This window comes from Lepidothrix coronata, unplaced genomic scaffold, assembly GCF_001604755.1.
Source record: "Lepidothrix coronata isolate B3197 unplaced genomic scaffold, Lepidothrix_coronata-1.0 Scaffold1, whole genome shotgun sequence".
Lineage (NCBI taxonomy): Eukaryota > Metazoa > Chordata > Aves > Passeriformes > Pipridae > Lepidothrix > Lepidothrix coronata.
Genome location: NW_016690181.1, coordinates 3854803 through 3880687, shown reverse-complemented (window position 1 = coordinate 3880687; position 25885 = coordinate 3854803). Strand labels below are relative to the sequence as shown.

Below are 25885 nucleotides of genomic sequence, written 5' to 3'. Positions count from 1 at the left end.
ACATGTTAATTATGATCTGCAGGAGCTCTTTTGATTAAACTAGAGGTTGAAGTTATCCTTTACAAAAGGTTAATACTTTCAAAATTAGCTTAGGATATAGTCTCTTTTGTATGAGGACTTGCTGGGTTTTAATCTGGTTTTGCTATTGTGTGTGCTTTTTTTCTGTGGATAATGGTGTAGAACACTTGATTCACATAAATGTTCCAAAAGTAGTACTCTCTCATCTTTCAGGACAACCGGAGAAGTAGCATCTGGAGTTGTAAATAAGGTGTTCAATCAGCCGAAAGCCAGAGCCAAAGAGCTGGGTCTAGATATATGTCTAATGTATATAGAAATCGAGAAAGGGGAGGCGATACAAGAAGAATTATTAAAGGGTCTGGACAACAAAAACCCAAAAATCATAGTAGCATGTATAGAGACACTGAGGAAAGCACTAAGGTAAGCTTTTAGTTCTTTAAAGGTTTGGGGTTTTTTATGGTTTTCTTTTTTCCTTTTTTCTCAGCAATGTGTGGAGTCTAATTTACTGCTTAAGTCTTTAGCAGGCCCTTGCCTTGTTAGTGCTGAATAGGATGAATCTTTCCTTAACTGATACATCTTGACAACAGCAGTTCAGAGGATCATGGGATTCGTTAGATGCAAGGGTTGTCCATGTTGTACAAGCCTCATCTGGATATCTTTCATTTGTGGTAGCTGTTTACCAAACTTCTGTTTTCACAGCAGAAAGAAGAGCAAAATTAGTGTGTCTTGTTACAGACTGTGAGGCTTCTCCTCTTCTGAATACTTGAAATAAACTAACTGAATGTGAAAACTAAATACAGTTTGGTTTTTTTCTTAAAAACAGTTTTTCTCACTGATGGATGTTTAGTTGGGTACACAGTGTGTGTTTTTAGAAGACAGTTTAAAAAAAACTCCTCGTTGCACACTAAGCTTCCACTGTCTGTGTAATAATTACAGAATCACAGAATATGCTGAGTTGGAAGGGACCCACCAGAATCCTCAAGTTCAACTCCTGTCCCTGCACAGAACTATCCCTAAGTCACACCATGTGCCTCAGGGTATCATCCAAATGCTTCTTGAACTCTGTCAGGCTTGGTACTGTGACCACTTCCCTGGGGAGCCTGTTCCAGTGCCCAACCATCCTCTGTGTGAAGAACCTTTTTGTAATATCCAACCTAAACCTCCCCTGCCACAACTTCAGGCCATTCCCTTGGGTCCTGTCACTTGTCACCACAAAGAAGAGATCAGTGCTTGCCCCTCCTCTTCCCCTCACAAGGAAGTTGTAGACTGCATTGAGGTCTCCCCTCAGTCTCCTCTTCTCCAGGCTGAACAGACCAAGTGACCTCAGCTGCTCCTCATATGGCTTCCCCTCAGGGCTCTTCACCATCTTTGTTGCCCTTTGGACACTCTAAGGGCTTAATATCTTTTTTTATATTGTGGCTCCCAAAACTGCACACAATATTCAAGGTGAGGCCACACCAGTGCAGAGCAGAGAGGGACAATCCCCTCCCTGGACCAGCTGGCGATGCTTTGCCTGATGCCCCCCAGGACAGGGTTGGCCCTCCTGGCTGCCAGGGCACTGCTGACTCATATTCAGCTTGCCATTGACCACGACCCACAGGTTGCTTCCCATGGCACTGCTTTCCAGTATCTCATTCCTCAGACTGTATGTACATCCAGGGTTGCCCCATTCGAGGTGCAGAATCTGGTGCTTCCCCTTACTGAACATCATATGACTGGTGATTGCCCATCTCTCCAATTTGTCGAGGTCTCTCTGCAGGGCCTCCCTGCCTTTGAGGAACTCAACAGCTCCTCTCAGTTTTGTATTGTCTGTAAACTTGCTTAGTATCCCTTCCAGTCCTGTGTCCAAGTCATTTATGAGTATTTTGAAGAGCACAGGGCCTAAGATGGAGCCCTTTGGAACCCCACTTTATTAAAAAGGAGAGCTGATAATGCTCCCTAAAAACCAAGTCCAATTTAAGATAAGGTAGTACGTTTCAGTAATATTTTTCTTTTCCTTTTTTGTTCCATGTTAAGTGTATTTGCTACCTTTGAGTGAAAAATACTGGAGCTTTATAAAATTCTTGGTGTATATGTAATTCAACGTCCATTAGGGGTTTTTTTTAGAGGAAACAGATAATTTTGGAATTAATGGACAGAACACTTTTCTGAGTAAAGTAGCTCATGTGAAAACTGTATAATGTATATGGTGAGTGTCTTATGCTTGTGTATGTTTTAGAGGACTTGCTGAGGCATATATATAGATAGTCCTTGTTAAACTGCTTCAGGCTTCTCTAAAAAGTCAAAAGCATTGTGCTTAGCACATTATCTGTGTTTCTGCTAAGTGAAACTACTGTCCCATATTTAAGAATATATTTTAGCTATTTTAAATTGCCTAATCTAGTGAAATGTCCTTTAACAGTGCAGTGTAATTAGAAACCTGCATAACCATCCTCAGTGTCTTTCAACTACCCAGTCTTATAAAATGTGCTGCATCTGCTTTTTTTTTTATGTGCAGTATTTTATTATCTTTGATGTTAAGATCAAATTCTTTCATAGAGCCCTGTGGGCTTAAACTTCATCTTCTGTTTCTGAACTGTGTTGCTACCCGAATTTGTCTTGTGCTTTGAGAACCTTTCTACATTGATAACAAAATTTGTCTATGTTGTACCTAGGTGGGTAGCTTGAATGCAGAACTACTTTAGCTTCTGATGTTTTCTATCTTGTGCTAAGGTTTCTGTTTTTTCTTGTATTGTTATATAAATTAGCTCATATGAATTAGCTAAGAGTAAGTTTGTATAGGCACTCTTCCCAGTATGCTCTCTTTTTGAGTCATGGTACAAAAATAAAAATCTTGGGCTTCATATTCTACATTTAAATTTTGCTGCTTCCAAGATCTCTCTTAAAGGTTTTAATACTTAATATTTTTCAAACTGGGCATGGCAATAAAATGATACGCACTAGAATTTCTAGAAAGTAAGATATATAAATTCTAGTTCTTGAGCAGCCTTTTTTACTAGCTTTTTCATGTGGAACTTGATTGGAGGGAAACATAAGAGAAAGTGTGCTTAGTAGAAAGGTTACTTCAGCATTCTGAAGAGGAAATGCTTCTGAATCAAAACTATTTATTGCTTTTGAGGTGATTTATATATGATGCCTTAATAACTATAGCAGTTAACTTTACCATGAGTTTGAAAAGAAAGTTCTTGTGTTCTCATTTGTCAGTGACTGAAAGAAAGTTCTGTATATTAAGTTCAACAACATGTAGAATCTGCTGACAAGGAAGGGTGGTTGGCTGGGGAAACTTGTTTTATGGGTCCTTCCAGTGGCATGTATTTCAACACGTATGTTTTCTGTGAAGATGACCCAAGGTCCCTATAATTATCTAGTCCAACAAGTGCAAAAGTGACTAATGCTTTTACTGCAGTTTGCCTCCAAGGATAGACAAAGGAGATTCTGTTCTGATTTTAAAAAAGTAGGTCATACAAATTTTTGTCTAAGGACAGCTTCTTTCTTTTTCTTTTTTCTCCACTCCCTTGCCCCTGTCAAGGGGGCACATTTAAGCACCAGTTTGGATTAAGTACTTTGAAGTAATTTTAGAATTGGTTTTATAATTCCAAGATAGGTGTGGAGGGTAATTTTGATGGGGCAAGTATTCTTTAAATTTTACAGTAGCTCAGTAGCATCACAAAATAGTATCTATAATAATGATTTGAGAAGTGACACAATCCCTAAATGTGCACCAGAAGACTTTCATAGATTGTTTCTTTAAAAATGAGTTATTTGTGAATCACTCCCCAGTTTCTCCCTGGACACTGACGCTATTCCATGTGTTTAACTTACAGTGAATTTGGTTCAAAAATAATCTCACTGAAGCCAATCATCAAAGTATTGCCAAAACTTTTTGAATCTCGGGAAAAGGCTGTTCGAGATGAAGCCAAGCTCCTTGCTGTGGAGATCTACCGTTGGATAAGGGATGCTTTGAGACCTCCATTGCAGAACATAAATTCTGTTCAGGTAGGCAGAAAGTTGTTCTGTATCCAGGCATTTGATAGAACACTTCCATGCTCACCCTCCCTGATTCTGTAGTGTTGGACCTTCTTAAAGCTGGAATGTATTTTTTAGCTTCCTGTAACTTTACCCAAAATATTAGTCACTCTTTGTAAGGAAATTGTAACAATGTTTTGTTGCTCTGAGCATCCTATTGAAACTGAGGAGTGGAATTGAGTAGTAGAACGGTTGCCCTATAAAAGACCCCTGCACTGAAAGTCTTTAAGTCAACCATTATCATTCTTGGTTTTCTTTTTTATCAAAGTGCATCCCTTCATACTTGTGATGGTGTTCAGGGTGTGACTGTTCCATTTCAGGAAGTGGCATTGCATTATGATAGAACATTCCATTGTTTTAAAACTTTATAAATTATGCATCCTTCCCTCCTACCCACTTCAGTTAATAGTGTTCAGGTGGAAAACAGTAGCTTGCTGTAAAAATGCATGGTTATAAAAACCTACACTGTTTTATCAAAAGTAGCTGAGCATGTTTGTTTCATCTTAGTTTTAGTGTGTGATAACAGCATGGCCATAATGGAGATCTTCCTTCATGCTCAGCCATTTTTATTTCAAAGCCTCTACAGAGGGACCACACCATTCTGACTGTTCTAGAATTGGTTCCTAGGTAAATGTTTTGCATTGATAGTATTCTGTTCTGTGGTTATACTTAGACAAAAATCTTCTGAACAGCGAATGTGAAGGGGAAGTTACTCCTTTAATGGCAAAAAATGAACTTAAAGGTAGTGCTGTCTTGGCTTGGAGATGGGAAAAATGTAATAAGTTGCTTGTGTTCGAGAGTGTGCATAATGTCTCCAATATGATGATTCTTTTCCCTTTCGGCAGCTAAAAGAACTGGAAGAAGAGTGGATCAAAGTGTCATCAGCTGTTCCTAGGCAGACCAGGTTCCTACGTTCCCAACAGGAGCTGAAGGCAAAATTTGAGCAGCAGCAGGCAGTTGGAGGGGATACAGATGGAGGTAAACTGTTTAATCTCTGAACTCTATTGAAAAGTATATTACTGGTATACAGATTGTGAAGGAATGTGTTAAATTGTAAAGGAGCTTTTACTCAGACTGGTGCAAAACATACAGGGTGCACTACACAAGACATGTCTGGGACAGAAGCTTGATATGAAATAATATCTGTCCTTTAAAATAGCGAAATCACAACTGCTGACAGCACTTTCTGAACAATGAGCCTTAGGTGGTGCTCTAGTCAAAATTTTGCGTCGCTCTGCTTATACTTTTCTCTCCTGGTTGCAGGAGGTGATGATGAGGAAGAGACGGTACCACAAGTAGATGCATATGAGTTGCTTGAAGCTGTAGAAATTCTTTCCAAGCTTCCCAAAGACTTCTATGAGAAAATAGTAAGCATAAACTTAAATACTACCTGTTAATTCTATGACGTGGAGCTGATGAGTCTTAAGACTTGCAGACATTCTGCAATGTATGCTTTAGTGCTGCATGGGTAATTACAAGCTAGTGTAAGTGAAATATACACTCATAAATGAGTCTCACAATTGAGTCTAGCAGCAAGAAAGAAGTAATTTTAAGGAGCTGAGATATGTCCTGGGAAAGGATTGGAGTTTGTATTTCATTGCAATTGCTGATGTTGAACTGCAGGGAGATCTTGGTTTTCTCAGGATGGAATTAAAATCTTTAATCTATGGTTTGGGACAAGTATGCTTCTCTAGAACTGTTTACATTTATAGGTTAATGTAAATTATTTGCTCTACAGGAAGCAAAAAAGTGGCAAGAAAGGAAAGAAGCTCTAGAGGCTGTTGAACTATTAGTGAAAAATCCGAAGTTGGAATCAGGAGACTATGCAGACTTGGTGAAAGTTCTCAAAAAGGTAATAAATAAAACCCGGAGTGCTCATATATATATTAATATTTTTTGTAATTAATTTGTATTATAGTTTAAAAGTTACAGTTGAGGCAGTACTCCTGAGTAGAAAAGTATTAGCTGGAATAGTGGTGGAAATAACCCAATCTGTGGCCCACCAGCTATGTGGAGAAATTCTTCCATGTCTCTAAAACTTGGGTTTTCAGTCTTTAACATTGTTTGTTTGGGTTTTTTTCTGTTCAGGTTGTTGGAAAGGATACAAATGTTATGTTAGTAGCTTTGGCTGCCAAATGCCTTTCTGGACTAGCTACTGGCCTCCGAAAGAAATTTGGACAGTATGCAGGGCATGTAAGTAAGAGTATGTACTTTTTTCTGATTTTATTGATCCTGGACACCTTTTTTCTTTTGGTACTTTCACAGGTATTCTTAATACAATTATGAATGCTTACCTACCCCTTAAAGGAGCAAGCACTGAAATACCTGCCAAGGTCTTTGCGGCTTAAGTTTGAAAGGACCTTCTTTATTCATATCCAGCAACGTGAAGTTTTCTATTGCAATATGAATCTTCTGTACTAAGAAAATTCTGAATTATTCTGCCATGAAATGAACTTTATTTACTTTACTTCATCCTCGAGATACACCCACAGAAATGCATTTTTAGGCCTCAGTGGAAAAAATAGCTTCTGAATCAGAGTTCTACTTAGCAGCTCTGTGGTCGGTGTTTTATGTTGCTTAGATTTTTTTGAATGCTGGGGGAGGTAGGTGGTGGGTGTTTTGTTTCTTTGTTGTCTGGTTTTTGTTTGGTTTTTGGTTTTGGTTTTTTGTTGGATTTTTTTTGTTTGGTGTTTGGGGTTTTTTTTGTCTGCTTTAGGTAGCCAAAACTTCTGAGATTTTTGGTACCAAAATGTTCTAGTCATCTAATGTAGTGCTCTTTGTTCTCCTTTGCTGCTCATCTCTTACCAACAGCTAATATCAGGGAATACAGGAAAACTTCCAAACAAAGGGAGCTTTTATAAGTTGCAGTTCTCACTTGTTTCTCAAGCCTCTGTTACTGTGTTCTTAAGCTGCTCAATCAAATTTTTCATGTGATAAGCAAGAGTGATGGAGTTAAGAGCTTAGAGACAGAGAGAACTGATGTGCCTGGCTGCTGGTAGTGTTTGTATTTGAATTGGGAAGTTACTGAATTTCACTGCTTCGGAAACATCCAAGTCTCCTGAACTCTGAACAACAGTTTAGACACTCTTTGTGATTCTGAAAGCTGTCTGTAGTTGTAAGAAGCATTCTCTACATCTGTTTACACTTGATTTCTAATGGTTAATCCTCATAGCTACAGTTAGTATTGAAAAAAGCCAAGCTTCTAAAATAAGGGTGTCGCTGTGGTTGCCAAGCAAATGGCATTGAGAAGATGACTTTGTCAGTACTGTAATGGCAGCTATGAAGTGCATGATCTCAGTACTCATTTTGCAGTTCACTTTGTTTGTTTGCTGGATTTATTTACTTGTGAGGAAGATGTAACTTCTCCTGAGAGTGGGCATTGAAGTGTTATAAAACAGAATTGTTGCTACAATTGTGGGATTATTATGAACTGTATTAGTTAAATATAGGGCTGTAATAGTAGTATGCAGTCTGTGCTCAAACAAGAGATGAAATCATGAATAGAATCATACTGCTCACTGTAATTGAGTGCCTCAGCTTCACCTCTGACTGCATTTGTAGCCCTGGACTGTCTTTTCTTCCCTTCCTCTCACATGGGACACAGCTTCTAAGTACTCATTCTGGCTGTTAGCATTTTCTAAAATAGAGGCTTAATGATTTTAAATATCTCCTTTTTTGACTTTATTCTCTGTAGGGTTTAGGGGTGTCTAGCATCTGCAATAGCAAGTATAAGGGCCTTTACAGTGCTATCTGTGTTAACTGAAGTTTTTTGAGTGCTGAAGTCTCTGAACAGGGAATTTGGAAGCTGCAGCCCAAGAAAGTATACCACATGAGCTTAGTCACTGTGTGTTACAGGGGGTTGAGATCACATAGTTGGCTTCTGAGGAGAAAGGAAATCTATTTTGTGTTATGCAAGAGCTTATAACTTCTGTAAGGCACTCAACTGCTTCCAAGCTATGAACTGTTACATGTATGAAAATCTTGAAAATAACCTGCCTTCCACAGTTAAGATATGTGTGTTTCTGGCTCATGACAGAAGTTCTTACTGTTATGGAGACCATACTTTAATGGACCTGCTCATATTACTGGCAAACGAGAACGTCTGCTGAATAGTTATTTTTATTTTTTTTTCTCCTTGAATATTTTATTTGTTTGTTTTTCAGCAGTGACTGACTGAGCACCTACATTAGGTAGAAATTGCTGTCAAATTCCAGTATGTCATAGTTTAGTGTCAGGTGTGCTTTTACAAGGTGATAGGTATGAAAAATATTTCTGCAGAGGATTCGCTTTGCTTTAGAATCATGGTCTTGTCAGCTATGGGTCAGATGAGGACTTCTCAATGAACCATGCTTAGGGCTGTCAGAAAGCTGGGAAAGAGAGGACAGGTTATGCCTTTTTGGATTCTTATAGTAAAAGAGCACAGTACTTCTGTGTTGTGAAATTGTTTATTTCCATTCTATTGCTCTGTATTCCAGACCAGTAGAGCTGGAGCATTAATCTGTAATTATATGGACTTGTATGTCCACCTTCTGTTTAGTTGTACTGTGAAATTTTTAACAAAATCTTTACCTGTTAGTAGTGACTAGAATAAATTTAGTATTGGAGACCCACTAGAATAAACTAGTTCATTCTGCTGTTGTGTAGCCCTGGAGGGAGACAGCAGTAATGTTTGAATTACTGGCTTCTCTGCAAAGTACCAGGGAGCAGACTCTCAGGCTTTGCAGTTATATTAGTGAAGAGGGGATTGATGTTTTTGTTTGTTTCCCTTCTCCATAGGTTGTTCCAACAATCCTGGAGAAATTTAAAGAGAAGAAACCTCAGGTAGTGCAGGCACTTCAGGAGGCCATTGATGCAATCTTTCTTACAGTAAGTAAGAGTGGAAATTTTCCCATTGTCTGAGAATTGGTTTCTGATTTGCTGTTGTCTTTACTGAAACTTATGGCTTGTTTATTCAACATTGTAGACCACACTGCAGAACCTAAGTGAAGATATTTTGGCAGTCATGGACAACAAAAACCCAACAATTAAGCAACAAACATCCCTTTTCATTGCAAGAAGCTTCCGACACTGCACACCTTCTACTCTACCAAAAAGCCTGTTAAAACCTTTCTGTGCTGCACTTCTCAAGGTAAGGCAGGAAGAGTTGATACTTCTCTGTTATTGACTTGAGCACTGTTGTTCTGAAGCATTGGATTGTTCTGGGATAAGGACCCTTCTGGTAGTGCAAGGAGTAGTGCTACATAGTCCTCAGAGTCAGTTTTGACTGATGTCGAACTTGAAGGTGGCTGTCAGTCAAGGGAACAATTTAATTTCCTTTTTCTTAGCTTTTCTGAAGCTGTAGACTCACTAAGTTTGTAATAGGTTAAGACAGTGATTTGCAACTAATAAACTTCCAGACACTTGCTTCTTGCAGACATTTCTAACAAGATTTTATTGGAATGCTACATACCACTTACTGTGAGTAAAAGAACCATTGATTCATACACAGCATTGACACAGGAGCATTTACCAATGTAAATGATAATTATACATACTTTTTTCTTATTGCAAAATAGTCCTTTCCTTGTTATGGGAGATTTCCCTGGCTTAAAAAATGGAGATTCGAACAAGGCTGCAGAACTTTTAACTCCTTGTGAACTTTCATGGTGTTTCAGTATCAAAGCATGAATGTTTAACCTCTTCTTGTGTGAAAGGCCCAAAGATGGGAACATGACTGTATCTTAGAAACTGTAGACTTGGTCAGTACATAGGAAAACCTTTTTCTTTCTGCAGTGGAGTGTTAAGGATTACTCCGTAGTAGATGTAGATTTTAAAAAAGGGGAGGGGATTTATGTAGAAGATATTTAGATATGAACTGCAAGTCACATGACACAAGTTGTCTTTCTCTGCAGCATATCAATGATTCTGCTCCTGAAGTAAGAGATGCTGGATTTGAAGCATTAGGCACTGCCTTGAAGGTGGCTGGAGAAAAAGCTGTGAATCCTTTTCTAGCAGATGTAGACAAACTAAAGCTTGATCGGGTGAGTGTTGTTATAAATGTTGTAAAAAAAGGCTTCATATTTATCCATTTAGGATGCATCTTAGGCTAGAGAGGATGAAAGAGGATGCTTTAGCCTAGTGACTTCTAACAAAGATTTTTTTAAATTTATTTTTTACTTAAATACTACTGATGTTGAAGGGAATCTGAAAATCTTATTTCTTCTAGGTTATCAAGCTTTTTACTTCTCCTTAAAATGCACTAATACTTGTAACATTGCACCTTATTCTTATGTTAATTATGTTAAGTATCTGTTTGTTTTCAAGGCTGTATTATCTATGAGTGGGTTGTGAGATTTGGTTGTGGTTTTGGTTGGTTGTATGGGGGGCTTTGTTTTTGAACACTTTGTTGCCTGAAACAGGGTTTTAGGTCACAATCATATTACTAGACAGGATTTGGTATTAAAGACTTACTTTCCAACAACTTTGTTGCTGGAACTTTTGCATAAGCTGACAGGTGTGTTGACTGAATGAAGATTTTGTAATTTAAGGTGCTAAAAATTAGTCTTCAGAGTATCTCTAAATATCAGTAGGATGTCAATGCTCTCTCTGTGTAGAAATGCATTTCATTTTGAACTAGGAAAATTATTCTGGCAATACAGTCATGGCTGATGCCGTTGACTGGTTAACTTTGCTATTGTAAGGAATACAGGATAACAATTTTGTGAAGTAAACAACTTGAACTTCTCACATTTTTTCCAGAGTAATCAAGTTTGAAACACTGAAGGGACACTGTACATCCAATTGTCTTAGCTAAATAGCTTCTCACCCCTCCCCTTTGCTTTTCCTGCTGCTTGGCAGATTAAAGAGTGCGCTGAGAAGGTAGAACTGGTTTATGGTAAAAAGGCAGGAGGAGCTGCTGAGAAAAGAGAAGGCAAGCCTGTTGCTGGAAAGACTGCTGCTCTTCCCGGGCCTGGGGCAGATAAAGAAACAAAAGATGCAGCAACTAAAGCAGGACCACTGAAAAAAGCATCCGCTGTGAAGGTAGGAGATTATCTGTGATTGCATCAAATAGTTACTGTAGATCAAGGGTGGACTGTTGAACATCCCCTTCTGCTGAAGTATCACTGTCCTTTTGCAGGAGTAGGTGAGCCTATCAGCAAAAATAATTTGGGACTTTCTGAGAATATACTTGATGAAATGTCAGTTTTTAATGATACAAACTGTATTGTCACTGATGTCTTAATACCAGGTTTTGATTTTGAAATAGTGATAAACCACTGGAGGCATTCAGAGGAGCCTCAGATGTTGTAACATTGATGTGCTCTCTGGTGATATAGTAGTACTTGGCTGAAGTCAACATCTCTTCTTTAACTAGCAAGGTTACTAATTAAGTATTGAGTATTCTCTTCAGCAACATTTTTAGTTTGTTCCTTTGTTTATTTTTAAATAATTTGAACCATTAGCGTATATTTCTTTAAAATTATTCTTTGGATTTTAAAAATTTACTTAAGTAGCACCATAGGTGGTCTTTGTAATATGCTACTCAGTTCTCCATGTGGGTTCCCCGAAGTGACTGGTGGAATAAATCACGTTTTTTGAAATCTATTGATACTCTGGTAACCTGGGAAAGAGAACCAGTTACAAGTTTATATTCTCCTATGGATACTGATTAGATATTATAGATAAATTAATTATTTTCTGAACCTCACAAATACATACATCCTTTCCCATTTCATCCTTCATTGTTTTGTGCATCCCTGTTTTTACTGTATGTGTTTGCTAAAACCTGTAGTCTGAAAGCAACGTTAAATTAAATAAGCTTTAGCAGAAAACTGTTTTGACTGTGGCTGTTATGCTACCAAAGAGGTACGTATTTTCTTGACATTAAAATATAGAAGTGTGGAAAAACAGCAATTCTTTTTGATAGTCAAACTAGAGACATGTTTGATCTTGGCTAATTTATCCATTATCTTTCTAGTCTGGGGTCCCACCCAAGAAAGGCAAGCCAGCTACAGCTGCAGGTGCAGGAGGTGCTGGGGCTAAAGGCAAGAAGGGTCCTGAGACCAAAGAAATATTTGAGTCAGAGCTATCTGTGAGTATTCTGCTGTCCTCTGAAATATGAAGTCCTCTGTGATTACAGTTTTGGTAATCAGTTCTGCGGTTACTATAAAATTTTTCACTGAAGTTGGAGAGGGGGAGAGTTTGGTGGTGGTGGGTTTTTTGTTTCGCTTTGGGAATTTTTTGTTAGGAGAAGGGAAAGTGATATGGATAAATTCATAACTGGTGAAATGGATCTTTGGTAAATACAGTTGTTCTTCAGGCTGTTGTTGGTACCAGGCCATTTAAAACAGTAAGCAGTAAATCATGCTAATATAACAGGGTATATCATTGTCCCTGAACTAGGAAAAAATGAAAAAAGTAATGATGTGACTACTTCATATGTAATTTAGGACTCATGATTTGCTGAAGGTGTTTGGTATTAAAAGCCTGAGAATACATTCTTCTGGAATTTACATTAAAATCTGAAGTGAAATACAGTAATAATTAAATGAACTAATGCAAGTCTGTTCTGGGCTGTTCATATTACATTTCAAGTTACATTTCAAGAAAATGACTGAATTCTCCATGTTAGTTGAGCATTTACCTACCTTCTTGGTAGGGAACAAGGTAAGCTAAGGTATCTGTAGGTCAAACAGTAACAGAAAAAGCTATTAAAGCTCTGCTAGATGTATCTGCAAGTTTTTTGCACTGTGAGTTATGCTTAGAGTGTGGTTTAGAATAAATAATTTCCATTATGTGTCCAGGTTATATTGCTAGTTTTGCAGTGGACAAAAAGTATACAGTTCCTGAAGGTGATGCAGACACCAGTGAAACAAGGGAAGTTATTTAGTAATAAAAACTTTAATTTTCCATTTTCCTAAAATGGAGGCAGATGGTGTCTTTTTCTCATCTACCCTCATCAGCTACTGATTCATTGCTGTCAGTGTTTATTCAGACTTGATACAAAATTATCTTGCAGATTTTAGGTTACCTCTGCTTGATTCTATAACTAGATAGTGGGTACTCCAGATTATTTTTGACTGTGTGCACAACTTATCCTTTTCAGAGATTACCTTTCTCTTGCAGTACAATTTAGCAGCTTCCTAAACCCATAAGGCCCCTAAACTGCAAGCCATACAAAATCTTTCAACCTACAACAGAAGCATTTTCATATTTTGTAAATGCACTACAGTACAAGGGTCATTCCAGTATATCACCTGTCCTTAAGGCTGCTGCCCTCCTGAAAGGATACAGTGGGGTGTTAACCTTGTTCTCATCTGTCTGCAGATGGAAGTATGTGAAGAGAAAGCTGCTGCTGTCCTTCCAGCTTCTTGTATCCAGCAGTTGGACAGTGGTAACTGGAAAGAGAGGCTTGCTTGCATGGAGGAGTTTCAAAAGGTGAGTATGTAACAGTTAGTAAGAAGACAGACAAGTAGGAAAAGCAAAAGTGAATAATAATTTCTTCAGCTCTTGAGGCCTGGTAACTCTCCTGAAAGACATGCTAGTAGTAGTGGTATGTCAGCACTTCAGATGGATTCAGCAATACTCGAAAAAGCCAAGTGCCTTATTATGGCTTAAGTTCCATAACAACAGTGGTGTATTTTAGGTTGATGTAGATAGTTACACTTTAGTCAAAAATACTTGTATTTTGATTGAGGATTCTTAGAAGTCTTTTTAAAACTCCAAATAATTCTAAAGCTTGATCTCAAAGATAGCTAGGTTTAAACAAAAGGTTTTGCAATGAATAGGCTAAATCTGTTGAAAATACGTTCCTGCTTTTTGCATGTTAGGCAGCAATTGATTATAATTAAAAATTTCAACTGGTAAATAGTTCATGTTTGGAGCCTTACACAATACTAACAATCATCACAGTGTTGGAGAGTGCTTCATGTAGTCACAAACAAAAAAAGCATCACGTCTCACTCAAATGGTATCCATCAGAAGACCTTTGAGAGTTCAAATTCAAAAATGCTTCGACTGTAGATGTACAAGTAGTTCATAGCATTACACCATTACAGTTGTGACTGAATGTTAATATTTTAGTAGAAGAGGTGGCTAGCTTCAGTTAGGAAATGGTGACTGACTGCAATGAAATGCTGCTACAGAAGCCAGGTTTATTCAATTGTAAAGATATAGCAGTTTCAGTTGAATGAATAAGCCTAACAACAAGTAGAAAACAGTAATTTAGATTACATTCATTCAGACTGAATCTCTGCTGTGTGGTCAGCATTCCAATGTGAAAGGTGCACAATATATTTAATCTTAAAAAACAAAAATAGCTTTTTGAGGGATGGGTGGGTTGTTTGGGGATTTTTGTTTGTTTTTAGTTAAATGTTAAATTCTTAGGGCTGGAATGGCCAATAGTGGTCATTAAGGATATTTGTTAAAGAACATATAAAGCGTAGTGATGCAAATGCTATAGTTTAAATGTTGGCTCGGTCCCTGTAAATGGGCTCCTTGTAAAAGTGGGTCTTGTAGTAAGGCTCTTGAGGTAAATTCTTACGCTGAGAATTTCTGCAACTTAATTCAGTATTAAGAAAATTATTTAGAGGACAGTTGAGAACTTCTGTTTGAGTTTTGTATAATTTTTGACCCACTGGCTAACTTAATGTTTATCTGTTAGGCTGTTGAGCTTATGGAGAGAAGTGAAATGCCTTGCCAAGCTCTAGTAAGAATGCTGGCCAAGAAACCTGGTTGGAAGGAAACGAATTTTCAGGTAATACATTATCCTTCAGTAACTAACAGCTCATTTTTTTGTTACTTAACGTGAGCTATTTTTCCAACTAAAAGGCTGTAGGTGCATATGTCGTTGGTGATAGTCATAGCACCATGGCCACAGTTCTATCTGTAGTCAGTGAGACATATAAACTCTGAAATTAAGTTTTATTTCTGCTGACAGTTGAGACTTGGATATCTTCAAACATTCTCTGGATGTGTGTACATACATGTGTGTGAATTTACATGTGTGTGTATATATAAGTTCTAAAAGTAGATAACGGCTGCCAAGTGTTATTTTGTATATATAAATATAACAATATGCATTTGCATGTGCACACAAATTTTTGTGCATAATCACACAAAAATATGTGTGCGTATAAAATGTCTGTATACATTTGCGTTTATCCCCAAATACATCTAATTTTTATATGTATCTATAGGTAGAAAGAATAAAAAAATCACTCTAAAATACACAAAGACATGAGTAACTTTCTTGCTGTTGTGGACATTCCAGGTGATGCAAATGAAGCTGCATATAGTTGCATTGATTGCACAAAAAGGAAACTTCTCCAAAACTTCAGCACAGGTTGTGCTGGATGGTCTTGTAGACAAGGTCGGCGATGTGAAATGTGGGAGTAATGCAAAAGAAGCCATGACAGCAATAGCAGAAGCATGTCAGTTGCCATGGACTGCTGAGCAGGTGAGTAAGCAGTGTCCTTTCCATCCGAGGAGTGAATATCAATCTTTGATTTTTCTCTGTTGCTTGAAAGTTATTTGTTTGTGAGAGAGCTTGTGAGGTAGAAGAAGGTATGTTACTCCAAAAGCAGAAATAGAATCATAGAATGGTTTGAGTTAGAAGGGACCTTAAAGGTCATTTAGGTCCACACTCCCCTGCCATGAGCAGTGACACCTTCCACTAGACCAGGTTGCTCAAAGCCGCATCCAACCTGGCCTTGTACATTTCCAGGAATGGGGCATTCACAATTTCCCTTTCAGTTTAAAGCTGTTCCCCTTTGTCCTATCAATACATGCTCTTGTCAAGAATTTTCTTGTAGGCCCCCTTCAAGTACTGAAAGGCTGCAAATAAGATCACCCTGGAGCCTTTTCTTCTTCAGGCTGAACTATTCCAATTCTGTCAGTGTTTCCTCATAGAAGTGCTCCATCCTTCTAATCATCTTGGTGGCTCTTCTCTGGAGTTGCTTCATCAAGTCTGTGTCCTTCCTGTGCTGGGGACCCCAGAGCTGGATGCAGTCCTCCAGGTGGGGTCTCGGAAGACCAGCTAGAAGGGAAGAATAACTTCCCTTGACCTGCTGGCCACGCTGCTTTTGAGGCAGCCCAAGACATGACTGGCTTTCTGGGATGAACATGCACATTACCAGTTCATGTCTAGCCTCTTGTCCACCAACACCTCCAGATCTTCTTTGTCAGGGTTGCATTCTTACTCTTTCTCTCCCCCTCAGCTGCTACTGATACCACGGGTTGCCCTGACCCAGGTGCAGCATCTTGCACTCTGCTTTGTTGAACCTCATGAGGTTCCTATGGACCCACTTCTTGAGCTTGTCCAGGTCCCTCTGGTGGCATCCCATCTTTAAGGCATGTTGATTGCACCACACAACATGGTTCATCTCAAACTTGCTGAGGGTGCACTCAATCCCTTTGTGTTGTTGATGAAGCTGTTAAGTAGCATTGGTCCCGGTACAGACCCCTGAGGGACACCACTCCTCACTGATTCCATCAAGACCCTGAGCCACTGGTCACTATCCTGTGGATGCAGCTGTTCAACCAATACCTTATCCACAACAGTCCACTCATCAAATCCATCTCTCTGCAATTTAGAAGCGTGTTGTGGGGGATCATGTCAAAGACCTTACAGAAGTTCAGATAGATGGCATCTGTAACTCCACTAATGTAGTTACTCCATCGTAGAAGGCCTTCTATGGTGTTTGGTCAGTCAGGACTTGCTCTTGGTGAAGCTGTGCTGGCCATCTCAGTCACCTCCTTGTCCTCCATATGCCTTAGCACACATCTAGGAGGATGTGTTCAATGATCTTCCAATATCAGTAATAAGGAGTAATTCACTAGTATCTCTTAATACTGCCAGAGCAGTCTGTAATAAAGGTGTCTCTGGCTGCCTTTAAGTACGTCAGGAACTTGTGGTTCGCTTCAGTTCCAATTGTTTTCTACCACAGCAATACAATTGCTTTTTTCTCCGATGTTAGTCCAGCCTTTTCTGTTCACTTGCAGTGCCCTGTGTTTTTTGCAGGTGTCTTTGTTATTACAATGCTTTGTCATCTGGTTTGTCAGTGAAAATTTATACCTAACTCTCTTCTGTTCCAGGTTGTGGCTACGGCTTTCTCTCAGAAGAATCCTAAAAACCAGTCAGAAACTTTGAACTGGCTTTCAAATGCAATTAAAGAGTTTGGCTTTTCTGGGTAAGTCTTTTCAGTAAATTGCTAAGAGACACTCTAATGAAAATATTTGTAATCTAGGATTAAGATTCTCTTCATCTGAACTCTTGTTCCTTAAACTCTGATGCCAGCCATCAGGTGCTCTTTTAGCTCTAATTGTGTAAATGAAAGTATCTGACATTATTAGTGGAATGGGATGTGATTACGTTACAAGATCACTTGACCTTCTCTGAGGAGCATTTTTCTTAAGGTACTATAGGTGTGGGCTGGGCAAGGAGCTATAGCATTGCATTTCTGTTATACTGCTTGGATACACACCTGCACCCAGGTGGTTCACTATGTTTTATAGTTAAAAAAAAAAAAACAAAACCAAATCTGACAGCTACAGAAGAGTGCTTATTACTCTCCAGGGAGACATTTTGATGCTGATAACAGGATGAAGATTTAGCCAACACAATAGCAGTTATGTCTGCCTCTGTGAGGGTAAGAAATGGGTTCTCCATCAGAACCAGGGATAGTATTCTTAAATTTTTATTGATTTCTTAACTGAATGTGATCAAACATACCTAATACAGTGTACTGTTGAGAAGAAGATTTCTAAGCAGTGAAGACTTCAAGTATCAATTTGACTAATTGGGTAGTTACAATGCCTGTCTTAAGGTATTTTGCAGCTATTAAATGGATAAGTCTGGAAAGTAAACTCTTTTCTTTGGCAAATTCCCCAAAAAGTATGTATTTACAGCAGGGTAACCTGTGTGTAGATATGCTACTAGAACAACACTGTTTGAGGCTACACAGATGGTATAGAAGGTTCAGAAATCTAAACCTTCCTTTATGTCTCCTGCAAATTTATTTTTCATATTCATGCCTTTTTCTGGAAGATCCTGAGCCTGACTAACAAAACAAAAAAAATCTCCACAATAACAGTAAACCCTCCCCTTTATTGTGTAGCCATGTTTCAGGTGCTTAAAATTATTCTAAATTCTTTCATCAATATTTCAGTCCTAGCAGTTATGTAGCAGGTGATGTAATTTAAGGAACTTTCTAGCTGTAATAATAGTTGGCTTTGATATAGATTATCATATGTTTACTGTATTGATTTTCATTCATAGGCTATTCTCCAAACTGCTCTGTTTCAGTAGTTATTTAAATAGCTACTATCTACACTATACCTGTGATGATATTTTATAGGTGCAAATATCTTCTTCACATAAGCAAGTAGTATAAATCTGTCTCCAGGTATTTTTTTTTTCCTTTAACATGTTGTGATGATTTTATTTGTTGTTGGTGTTTCCTGTGTTGCATTTTGTTTATGGCAGAAATCTTTCTCCCACAGACTGAATGTCAAAGCTTTCATCAGTAACGTGAAGACAGCTCTTGCTGCAACTAACCCAGTGAGTAAATTTAGAATATTAATCCTGAATTATTATCAGTCCTTAAACTGAAGACTTGAGTGTTTTTGTCCTTTTTCTGGCAGGCTGTGAGGACTTCTGCCATTACGTTGCTGGGAGTAATGTATCTTTATGTGGGACCTCCTCTGCGAATGTTTTTTGAGGATGAGAAGCCAGCCCTTCTCTCCCAGATAGATGCAGAATTTGAAAAGGTATGAAGTGTAACTCTCTTACTAGCAAGTATCATTAAAACTACTTTAAGACTTCAGTAGCTGAAATCTGTAGTAATATTATGGTCTAACCTGTGTTTTTGTAAGTGAACCAGATTTTTTAAGGCAGTGCATGAAAGCTGCATGTCATTATGTCAATAGTCATATTTTTCATTACAAACTTCAAAAGTTCCTAGTTTTGTTTGAATAGCATAATGTTTGAGAAGTCCCTCTTCCTGAGCCAGTGCATTTGTATCATGCAAGGGGTTTTATTTTTAAGGTCAAATGAAAACTTGTAAAATAACTGTTTCTGATTTTTGCTTTGCTTGCAGATGCAAGGCCAGACAGCACCAACTCCAACTCGTGGCATTTCCAGGCACAGTGCCGGAGGTGGGGATGATGGTGAGGAAGAAGAACAAGAGGAAGTTGGGAATGATGTTGTGGATCTCTTGCCAAGAACAGATATTGGGTAGGTTTGGATTCTGCAGCCTGAACACCTACTTTCACTGCAATTCAAAACTTTGTGTTTATAAACTTTGTAAGCAGAAATCTGTGGTATTGAAGCACTCAAATACCAATAGATAGATAATTAAGAAAGCGGGCTTTTTACCTGTTTTTCTCCTGCAGTGATAAGATCACAGCTGAACTAGTGTCTAAGATTGGGGATAAAAACTGGAAGATCAGAAAAGAAGGTCTAGATGAAGTGACAAGCATATTAAATGAAGCAAAGTTCATACATCCAAACATAGGAGAACTTCCAGCTGCTCTGAAGAATCGTCTCAATGACTCCAATAAAATCTTGGTATGTTTTCCAAAATCCTGTTTCAGCTGTTTCCAGCTTAGAACTTCAGTTATTTATGATTTCTGAACCTTGCTTAGTACTTGGTCTGTTACAATGTCATGAAATCAACAACTGGAAAACAGTGTATTGTATGTTTCTAGATCATATATTTGCCTATTTTTATAAATATTTGCCTTTCTTTTTTATTTAAAAAAGCCTTTCAAAAAAGGAAAATCTGTCTTTACTCTGAGTGTAGTGTAAGCAAGTCTTCAAATAAGTTTGAGTAATTGCTTCACTTTTGACAAAAGTGAATTGTCTGTTGTTAAAAAAAATATTTTTAGTTGAAATTTAATTTGCTCAGAATATGGAAGTATATTTTTATTTATTTGTGTGATGAATTTGAAGTCTGGAATAGGTGTCATTAAGCAGGCATTTTACACTAGTAAAAATCTAGTGTTTTAGTAAAGTCAAAAAAAAAGTAAAAACCAGCAGTGTTGCTTTTCCCCATATAACTTGGAGGTTTTGTAGACATGCTTGTAACACTGTTTTCTTTAAAACCTTTTTTTCTTTATGTGCAGGTGCAACAAACACTGAGCATTCTTCAGCAGCTAGCAACAGCAATGGGTCCCAATATCAAACAGCATGTGAAAAATTTGGGGATTCCTGTCATTACAGTCCTAGGAGATAGTAAGGTAGGACAGTCGTCAAGATCTCTTTGCCTTTTTGCATATCTGATCTATGTCTGAAAGTAACTGTTGCTATTTAGACTTGATTTTAAGAGGTGGATGGCAGTTTAAACTTTCTTTGGAAGCTTACACATTTTTTGAAAAGTTCTTGCCTGAATGACAGCCTATTATCCAAATATGAATTTGTACCTGAATATATATTCTACTTGAGCTGTGGTCTCCTGCTTGTAACTAAACTCAGTCAGTGTCATAATTTGGCTTTTAAATGAAACGTGGTGAGTGTATGCATATTTTCTAAGGCTGCAAGTGCACTACCTTAGGCACTAAGCCAGTTTGCTTGGTAAAGGTGCTTTTAGTGTATCACTGTGGATCCCAGTATACATTGTTATTGTCTTTTCACTGTGTAGGAGACCTGTAGGTAGACACAGGACACTCACAACTGACACTGAAGCTTGTATAATGTCAGTGTCGAGCTTGTTAGGATGCTATGTCAAGATCAGAGCTAGGGCCATGGGAAAGAGCTAATTTGAAGTAGTGGAGGAAAGAAGTTTGGGAAGGTGCCGATGTCTTGGGGTCACAGGCAGTTATCGGAGGTGGCATACTTCAGCTGTCTCTACTCTGAATGTGAGTAGGAAAAAGAACAGAAGCTGGATCTGCCTGTCCCAAACAGTGGAGGACTAGGACTGGTCCTAGGGCTGGATAAAAAACTCCTGGTCACATTGTTTTGTCTTTAAGAGTCTTCAAGAACTGAGATTTTATGTGACTGTTGAATTCTTCTTTTGTTCACCAGTTATCTTGAGGTAACATTGAACTCCCTTTGCAGAGTCATAGAATTGTTTAGATGGTCTGTAGGGTTACCTTCCAACCTAGTTCCAACCCCACTGCCATGGGCAGACACCTTCGATTAGAGCAGCTTGCTCAAAGCTATGCCTGGTACTTCAGTTTAAAGTACATGGTTTATGGATGAGACTAGTTGTGATTAACTTAGTGTTGCTAAAATGAGTAATACCAATGTTACTTGTAAGAACTATAATGCTGACAGAAGATGGTATACTCATTCGAACATTTTTACAGTAGTATTTTTTTAAGTACTGCAAGTGCAAGATTTAACTAGTTTATCAAAGTTATCCAGCTTTTGAGGTTGAGGATGGTCCTTTCTGCACCCTTCTTCACTATGTTTATAGTGGACCCACTGAATAATTGAGGAAAGCCAACAGCTTGTAGTATGAGTGAAGACAAATTAAATTTGGGTGATGGGGAACCAAGGTCTTGCCAGAGAGGCTGATGAGCATCTGTTTATCTGCAGCTCATGATTTGTTTCTTTTCCTCAATGAGACTGAAGATGGGCCAAGTTATTTGCAAGGATGCTCACTACTTATTTACATACATGCCTGAATGTTACCTCTACATTTAATATTGATTTATACTAAACATAAATGAATCTGTCACATTACCAGCTTTCCTCATAAATTCTGCCTGCAGTAGAGGATCATATTATAGAGTCATGTCTACACTGATAACATTTTAAAGAACTGTGATTGTTAGATATTCCATCTGGCTTCTCATAACTTTACATAGTTCTTTCAAAAAAGGGTGCTGTTCTAAATTTTGCTTGAAAAAAAACTAAATATGGAAATTGGTAGGAGTTAGAGGGTTTTCCCTGTTCCTGACTTGACTTTTGCTCATGTGTGTCCTAAATAAGAGTGCCCTAATAGCAGGCTCCGTAACCCACCTGCCTTGAATCATTGATGTGCTGTATGGTAGATAAGTATAATGTCTGATTTGGTAATTGCTGCAGCTGGTACCATCACTAAAACCAAATTCTTCTGAATCTTAGACTTCTCAAGCAGTGAATAAAAAAAGAGATTTCAACGCCCATGATGTGAAAGCTTTTTCCTTTCATAGGAAGGTTGATTGTTGCCTCTTCTGTTGTAAACTTCTGACCCCTCTTTACGTTTATTCTTCTTAAATCTTGTTCTTGCTGCAGAATAATGTTCGTGCTGCTGCATTAGCAACTGTGAATGCCTGGGCTGAACAAACTGGCATGAAAGAGTGGTTGGAAGGGGAAGACCTGTCTGAGGAGCTCAAAAAAGAAAATCCTTTCCTAAGGCAAGAGGTAGGCTTCTGTCAAAAAAATTTCTTGTTTGTCTAATCAAAATAACCTTATGTTCTATGGATTGTTTATCTATGCAGACTGAAATGGCACAATGCTACAATTGTATGGGAAAACAAGTAGGTGAGTCTCTGTACTGACATAAAATTGTTAAACCTCAAAAGGCTAATAACAAGCTTTCTTTCTGCATGATAGCTGTCATTCAGTGCCTCTAAAATGAAACTTTTGTCTGTTTTGATTAGCATTTTAAGTGCTAGTGTGTTTTCCCTCACATTCACCATGGAACAGAACTGGAGTCATTAAAAAGAGCACATGGAATTCTGTTGCTTTCAAAAGCAACAAGCTTTACAGTTTTAAGAGACTATGCTTCAAGTTTTAAGATAGATGTGTATTAACATATTGTACTCAACTTTTTATTTTTGTAATTGCTAACATCAAAGTTGATGTTAGTTATGAATATTTGTCTGAAGAAAGTTTGCGGTGGGTTTTTCCTACTCACACAGAGTTGTGTGAGGGACTACTATTCAGTCTTGTGGCTTGACAGAGCAGTGTTAGCACTTCTTCAAAAGCTTTTATTTTAAAACTTTGTTTCAGCTTCTTGGTTGGTTGGCTGAGAAGTTGCCTACCCTCCGCTCTGTTCCTTCTGACCTACTCTTGTGCGTGCCTCACCTGTACTCCTGCCTTGAAGATCGAAACGGGGATGTGCGCAAAAAGGCACAGGATGCCCTGCCGTTCTTTATGATGCATCTTGGCTTTGAGAAGATGGCAAAAGCCACTGGCAAGCTGAAGGTATTTCTGTCACAAAGATTAGATAATGTGACCTTGAATGAGCGAATATGAACAAGTTACATTCACAGTCTCATGATATGCTGTCCTGAGTCATGTAAACTTGTCTGCATCAAATATTTTCAGGGGGGCTGAAAACAGTATCAGGAGGCTGTGAGTTAGAGCTTTCTCTACTTCAAAAATGATTACTACTACTACAGGCTTATCACTTCAAGAGCCTGATATTTATTCACTCTTCGTTCCTTCTGAAAAAAAAAAATCTACCTGCAGAAAGCTTCCATACCAGTTACTGTCCCATTGTATGCTTTTGTACTCATACTTTCAGATGGCTTCTAGCAGTTTGGTCTGGCTTATGAACCCTTGAGTGAAGAATAATTGTAGGGCACTCCATTGACTTCATAGGACCACTCACCTAGAACAGATTGCTGCTGCACATGTTTCCCATAGGACTTGCAGAAGAAACTTAATAAAAAGATGTTTTATCTCAGAACAAAAGTATCTGAGAACATTGATGTTTTAAGATAAGCATCCTGGAAAGTAGTAAACAGAGAATAGCTTGTTTCAAACTACTATTGTTTTCCTTGTCTGTGGCTAGTTTATTAGTAGATTAGTGATAGTCATTGCTAAATTTATCACTTCTTTTTTCCCCTTTTTGTTCTCTAGCCAACTTCCAAAGACCAAGTACTGGCCATGCTTGAGAAAGCCAAAGCCAACATGCCGGCCAAACCAGCTCCCCCTGCTAAATCATCTTCCAGAGTGGTAGGGGGAACAGCTCCAGCCAAATTCCAACCTGGGTCAGGTAACCTCTCTTATATTCTGGGAAACATCTGAGAAAAGGGTGGGTTTTGAAGCTTTTTGACATTCCAGAGGAAGAAACATACTTAGCTGGAGAAGAGGAATTCAGCATAGTTAGGGTTACAAAGAACTGTGGAATCTAGTGAGTTCTGTCTGCAGTTCTGGCCTTTCTTGCAGTTGAATCAGCTTCCAGTGTAGGAGGGTGCTTCCTTTCCACACAGCCATCTGTCAGCTGCTATTTGAAAATATCTACTTGGTATCGAAGTTAAAACCCAGGGGCTGCAGGGGGAGGCTTTTAGTAATACTAATCTGATTTTAATATAATATGATTTTAAAATGTTTTCACATTATTTTTTATCTAGACTACTTCTTCAATGTAGTTTACTCTGGGACTACCAGATTGCTTGTGCTGATGCAAAAGAGGGTAATGGGATTAGGGGACAAGTGATTTGAAGAAGCAGTCCTGTCTTATTGCTCTGCTGGGGCTAGGTTGCCTGCTCAGACCAGGTGCAATTACAGCTCTAGACATTAGCCTGGAAAGTATGTGTCTGTGCATTTGTAAATTGTTTTGAAAGTGACAAATTTGCTAACATAGTATGATATTAATTATGAGAACTTTGTATGCTAACATGGAATTTAAGGGACCTCCTCTGTGGGTCTAAAATCCTCAGACATCTGTGTAATAAGTATATTGTATCCATGAACAGTTTTTCTTCTGTTCTTAGAACAGAAAATTGATAACCTAAAATAGGCTTGAAGATAGCTTGAAATGGTCTATTGTTTCTCTAGCATTTGCTGATGACTTGGGGTCTAATACCATGGAATCCAAGCCTGATCCCAAAAAAGCCAAAGCAGGAGGACTGTCCTCTAAAACTAAGGTATGTCAGCTTTATTTTGTACAAGATCAGTTCCATGAAGTTAATAGCTGTGGTTTGTTAATCTGTTATGGGTAGAAGAGTATAGTCCTTGAGCTATAAAGTGACAGGTGTTCCCGTATCACTTACCCAATCACTGCTGTTGTCATTACCTATTTAATTCCTAAAGTCTGTGTTGTCAAAAATGCAGTCTTGTGAGAGACTCAATTTGTCTGAAATCTGCTTGGCCTCCTTGATTCTGTGCTACTGAGAATTCATTCATACTGTTACACTTCCAATGTTATACTTTAACGTTAATTTTGAACCCATGTATCAAAAGAAATTTGTCTCTGCCTTAAAATATGAAGAGTAAAATGTTCTCAATCGCTAGTGAAAAAAGGGAAGGAATATTCTTTAAAGCACAATAATCTCAATTGATTACAGTCAATTTGTGGCTAGGTTTTTCTGTTTTGCTTTACAGTAATTTTTTTACTATTAACTTTAAAGTTTGTCCTGTGGGTACAACTAAAAATAACCTGAATTGTTTTAGTCCTGTTGCCTCCATTGTCTGACGTAGTGCTATAACAGGAACATTTTATGTCCATCTTAATGGCAAGAATGAGCAAAACAGACCTTGAAGGATATTGTAGATTTGCTGAAGTCGATGCAGTGTTCTGTCAAGAGTTCAGAACTGGGATTGTAGAGTTAAGGCCTTTGCTGCAAATGCATTAAAAGGTTTGGAATGGTAACTCTTAGGAGTGAATAGCTGTCTAACAACAAAGACTTTTCTGTGGCTTATTTACAGCAGTCAAATGTTAATAGCAATATATCCAAGGGTAATGCCAGCCTGCCCAAAGCTAATACAGGCCTCAGCAAAGGCAGTTCAAGTCTGACAAAGAGCCAGTCTATCAAACAGGTACCACGTTGGGTTTTAGGGATGTGTGGGTGACTAGCACACTGGTTGAGTGATGTGTCATACTTCACAGGGTACTACTGTGCACACTGTCATGGGTATTGCTTCCACAGCAGCAGAGCACACACTTTTTAAAATTCTAATCCGCATTTTTCTTTCAGCTTCTCT

At 38.3% G+C, this 25885-nt stretch overlaps 1 protein-coding gene across 1 annotated transcript in view; it reads left to right on the top strand.

The window, feature by feature from the left end:
• The window catches only part of CKAP5 (cytoskeleton associated protein 5), a 54335-nt gene that overhangs the window by 11668 nt on the left and 16782 nt on the right, over positions 1–25885 (top strand). Inside the window, exons 4-28 of the mRNA XM_017806440.1 lie at positions 232–438; positions 3843–4014; positions 4890–5022; positions 5308–5411; positions 5783–5896; positions 6133–6237; positions 8821–8910; positions 9008–9172; positions 9936–10064; positions 10882–11064; positions 12002–12115; positions 13351–13461; positions 14687–14779; positions 15296–15481; positions 17119–17213; positions 18526–18583; positions 18667–18792; positions 19122–19258; positions 19417–19591; positions 20149–20262; positions 22244–22372; positions 22964–23158; positions 23819–23954; positions 24740–24828; positions 25610–25720. Coding sequence (XP_017661929.1) covers positions 232–438; positions 3843–4014; positions 4890–5022; positions 5308–5411; positions 5783–5896; positions 6133–6237; positions 8821–8910; positions 9008–9172; positions 9936–10064; positions 10882–11064; positions 12002–12115; positions 13351–13461; positions 14687–14779; positions 15296–15481; positions 17119–17213; positions 18526–18583; positions 18667–18792; positions 19122–19258; positions 19417–19591; positions 20149–20262; positions 22244–22372; positions 22964–23158; positions 23819–23954; positions 24740–24828; positions 25610–25720 — 3271 coding nt within the window. The remainder of the gene's footprint in view (positions 1–231; positions 439–3842; positions 4015–4889; positions 5023–5307; positions 5412–5782; positions 5897–6132; positions 6238–8820; positions 8911–9007; positions 9173–9935; positions 10065–10881; positions 11065–12001; positions 12116–13350; positions 13462–14686; positions 14780–15295; positions 15482–17118; positions 17214–18525; positions 18584–18666; positions 18793–19121; positions 19259–19416; positions 19592–20148; positions 20263–22243; positions 22373–22963; positions 23159–23818; positions 23955–24739; positions 24829–25609; positions 25721–25885) is intronic.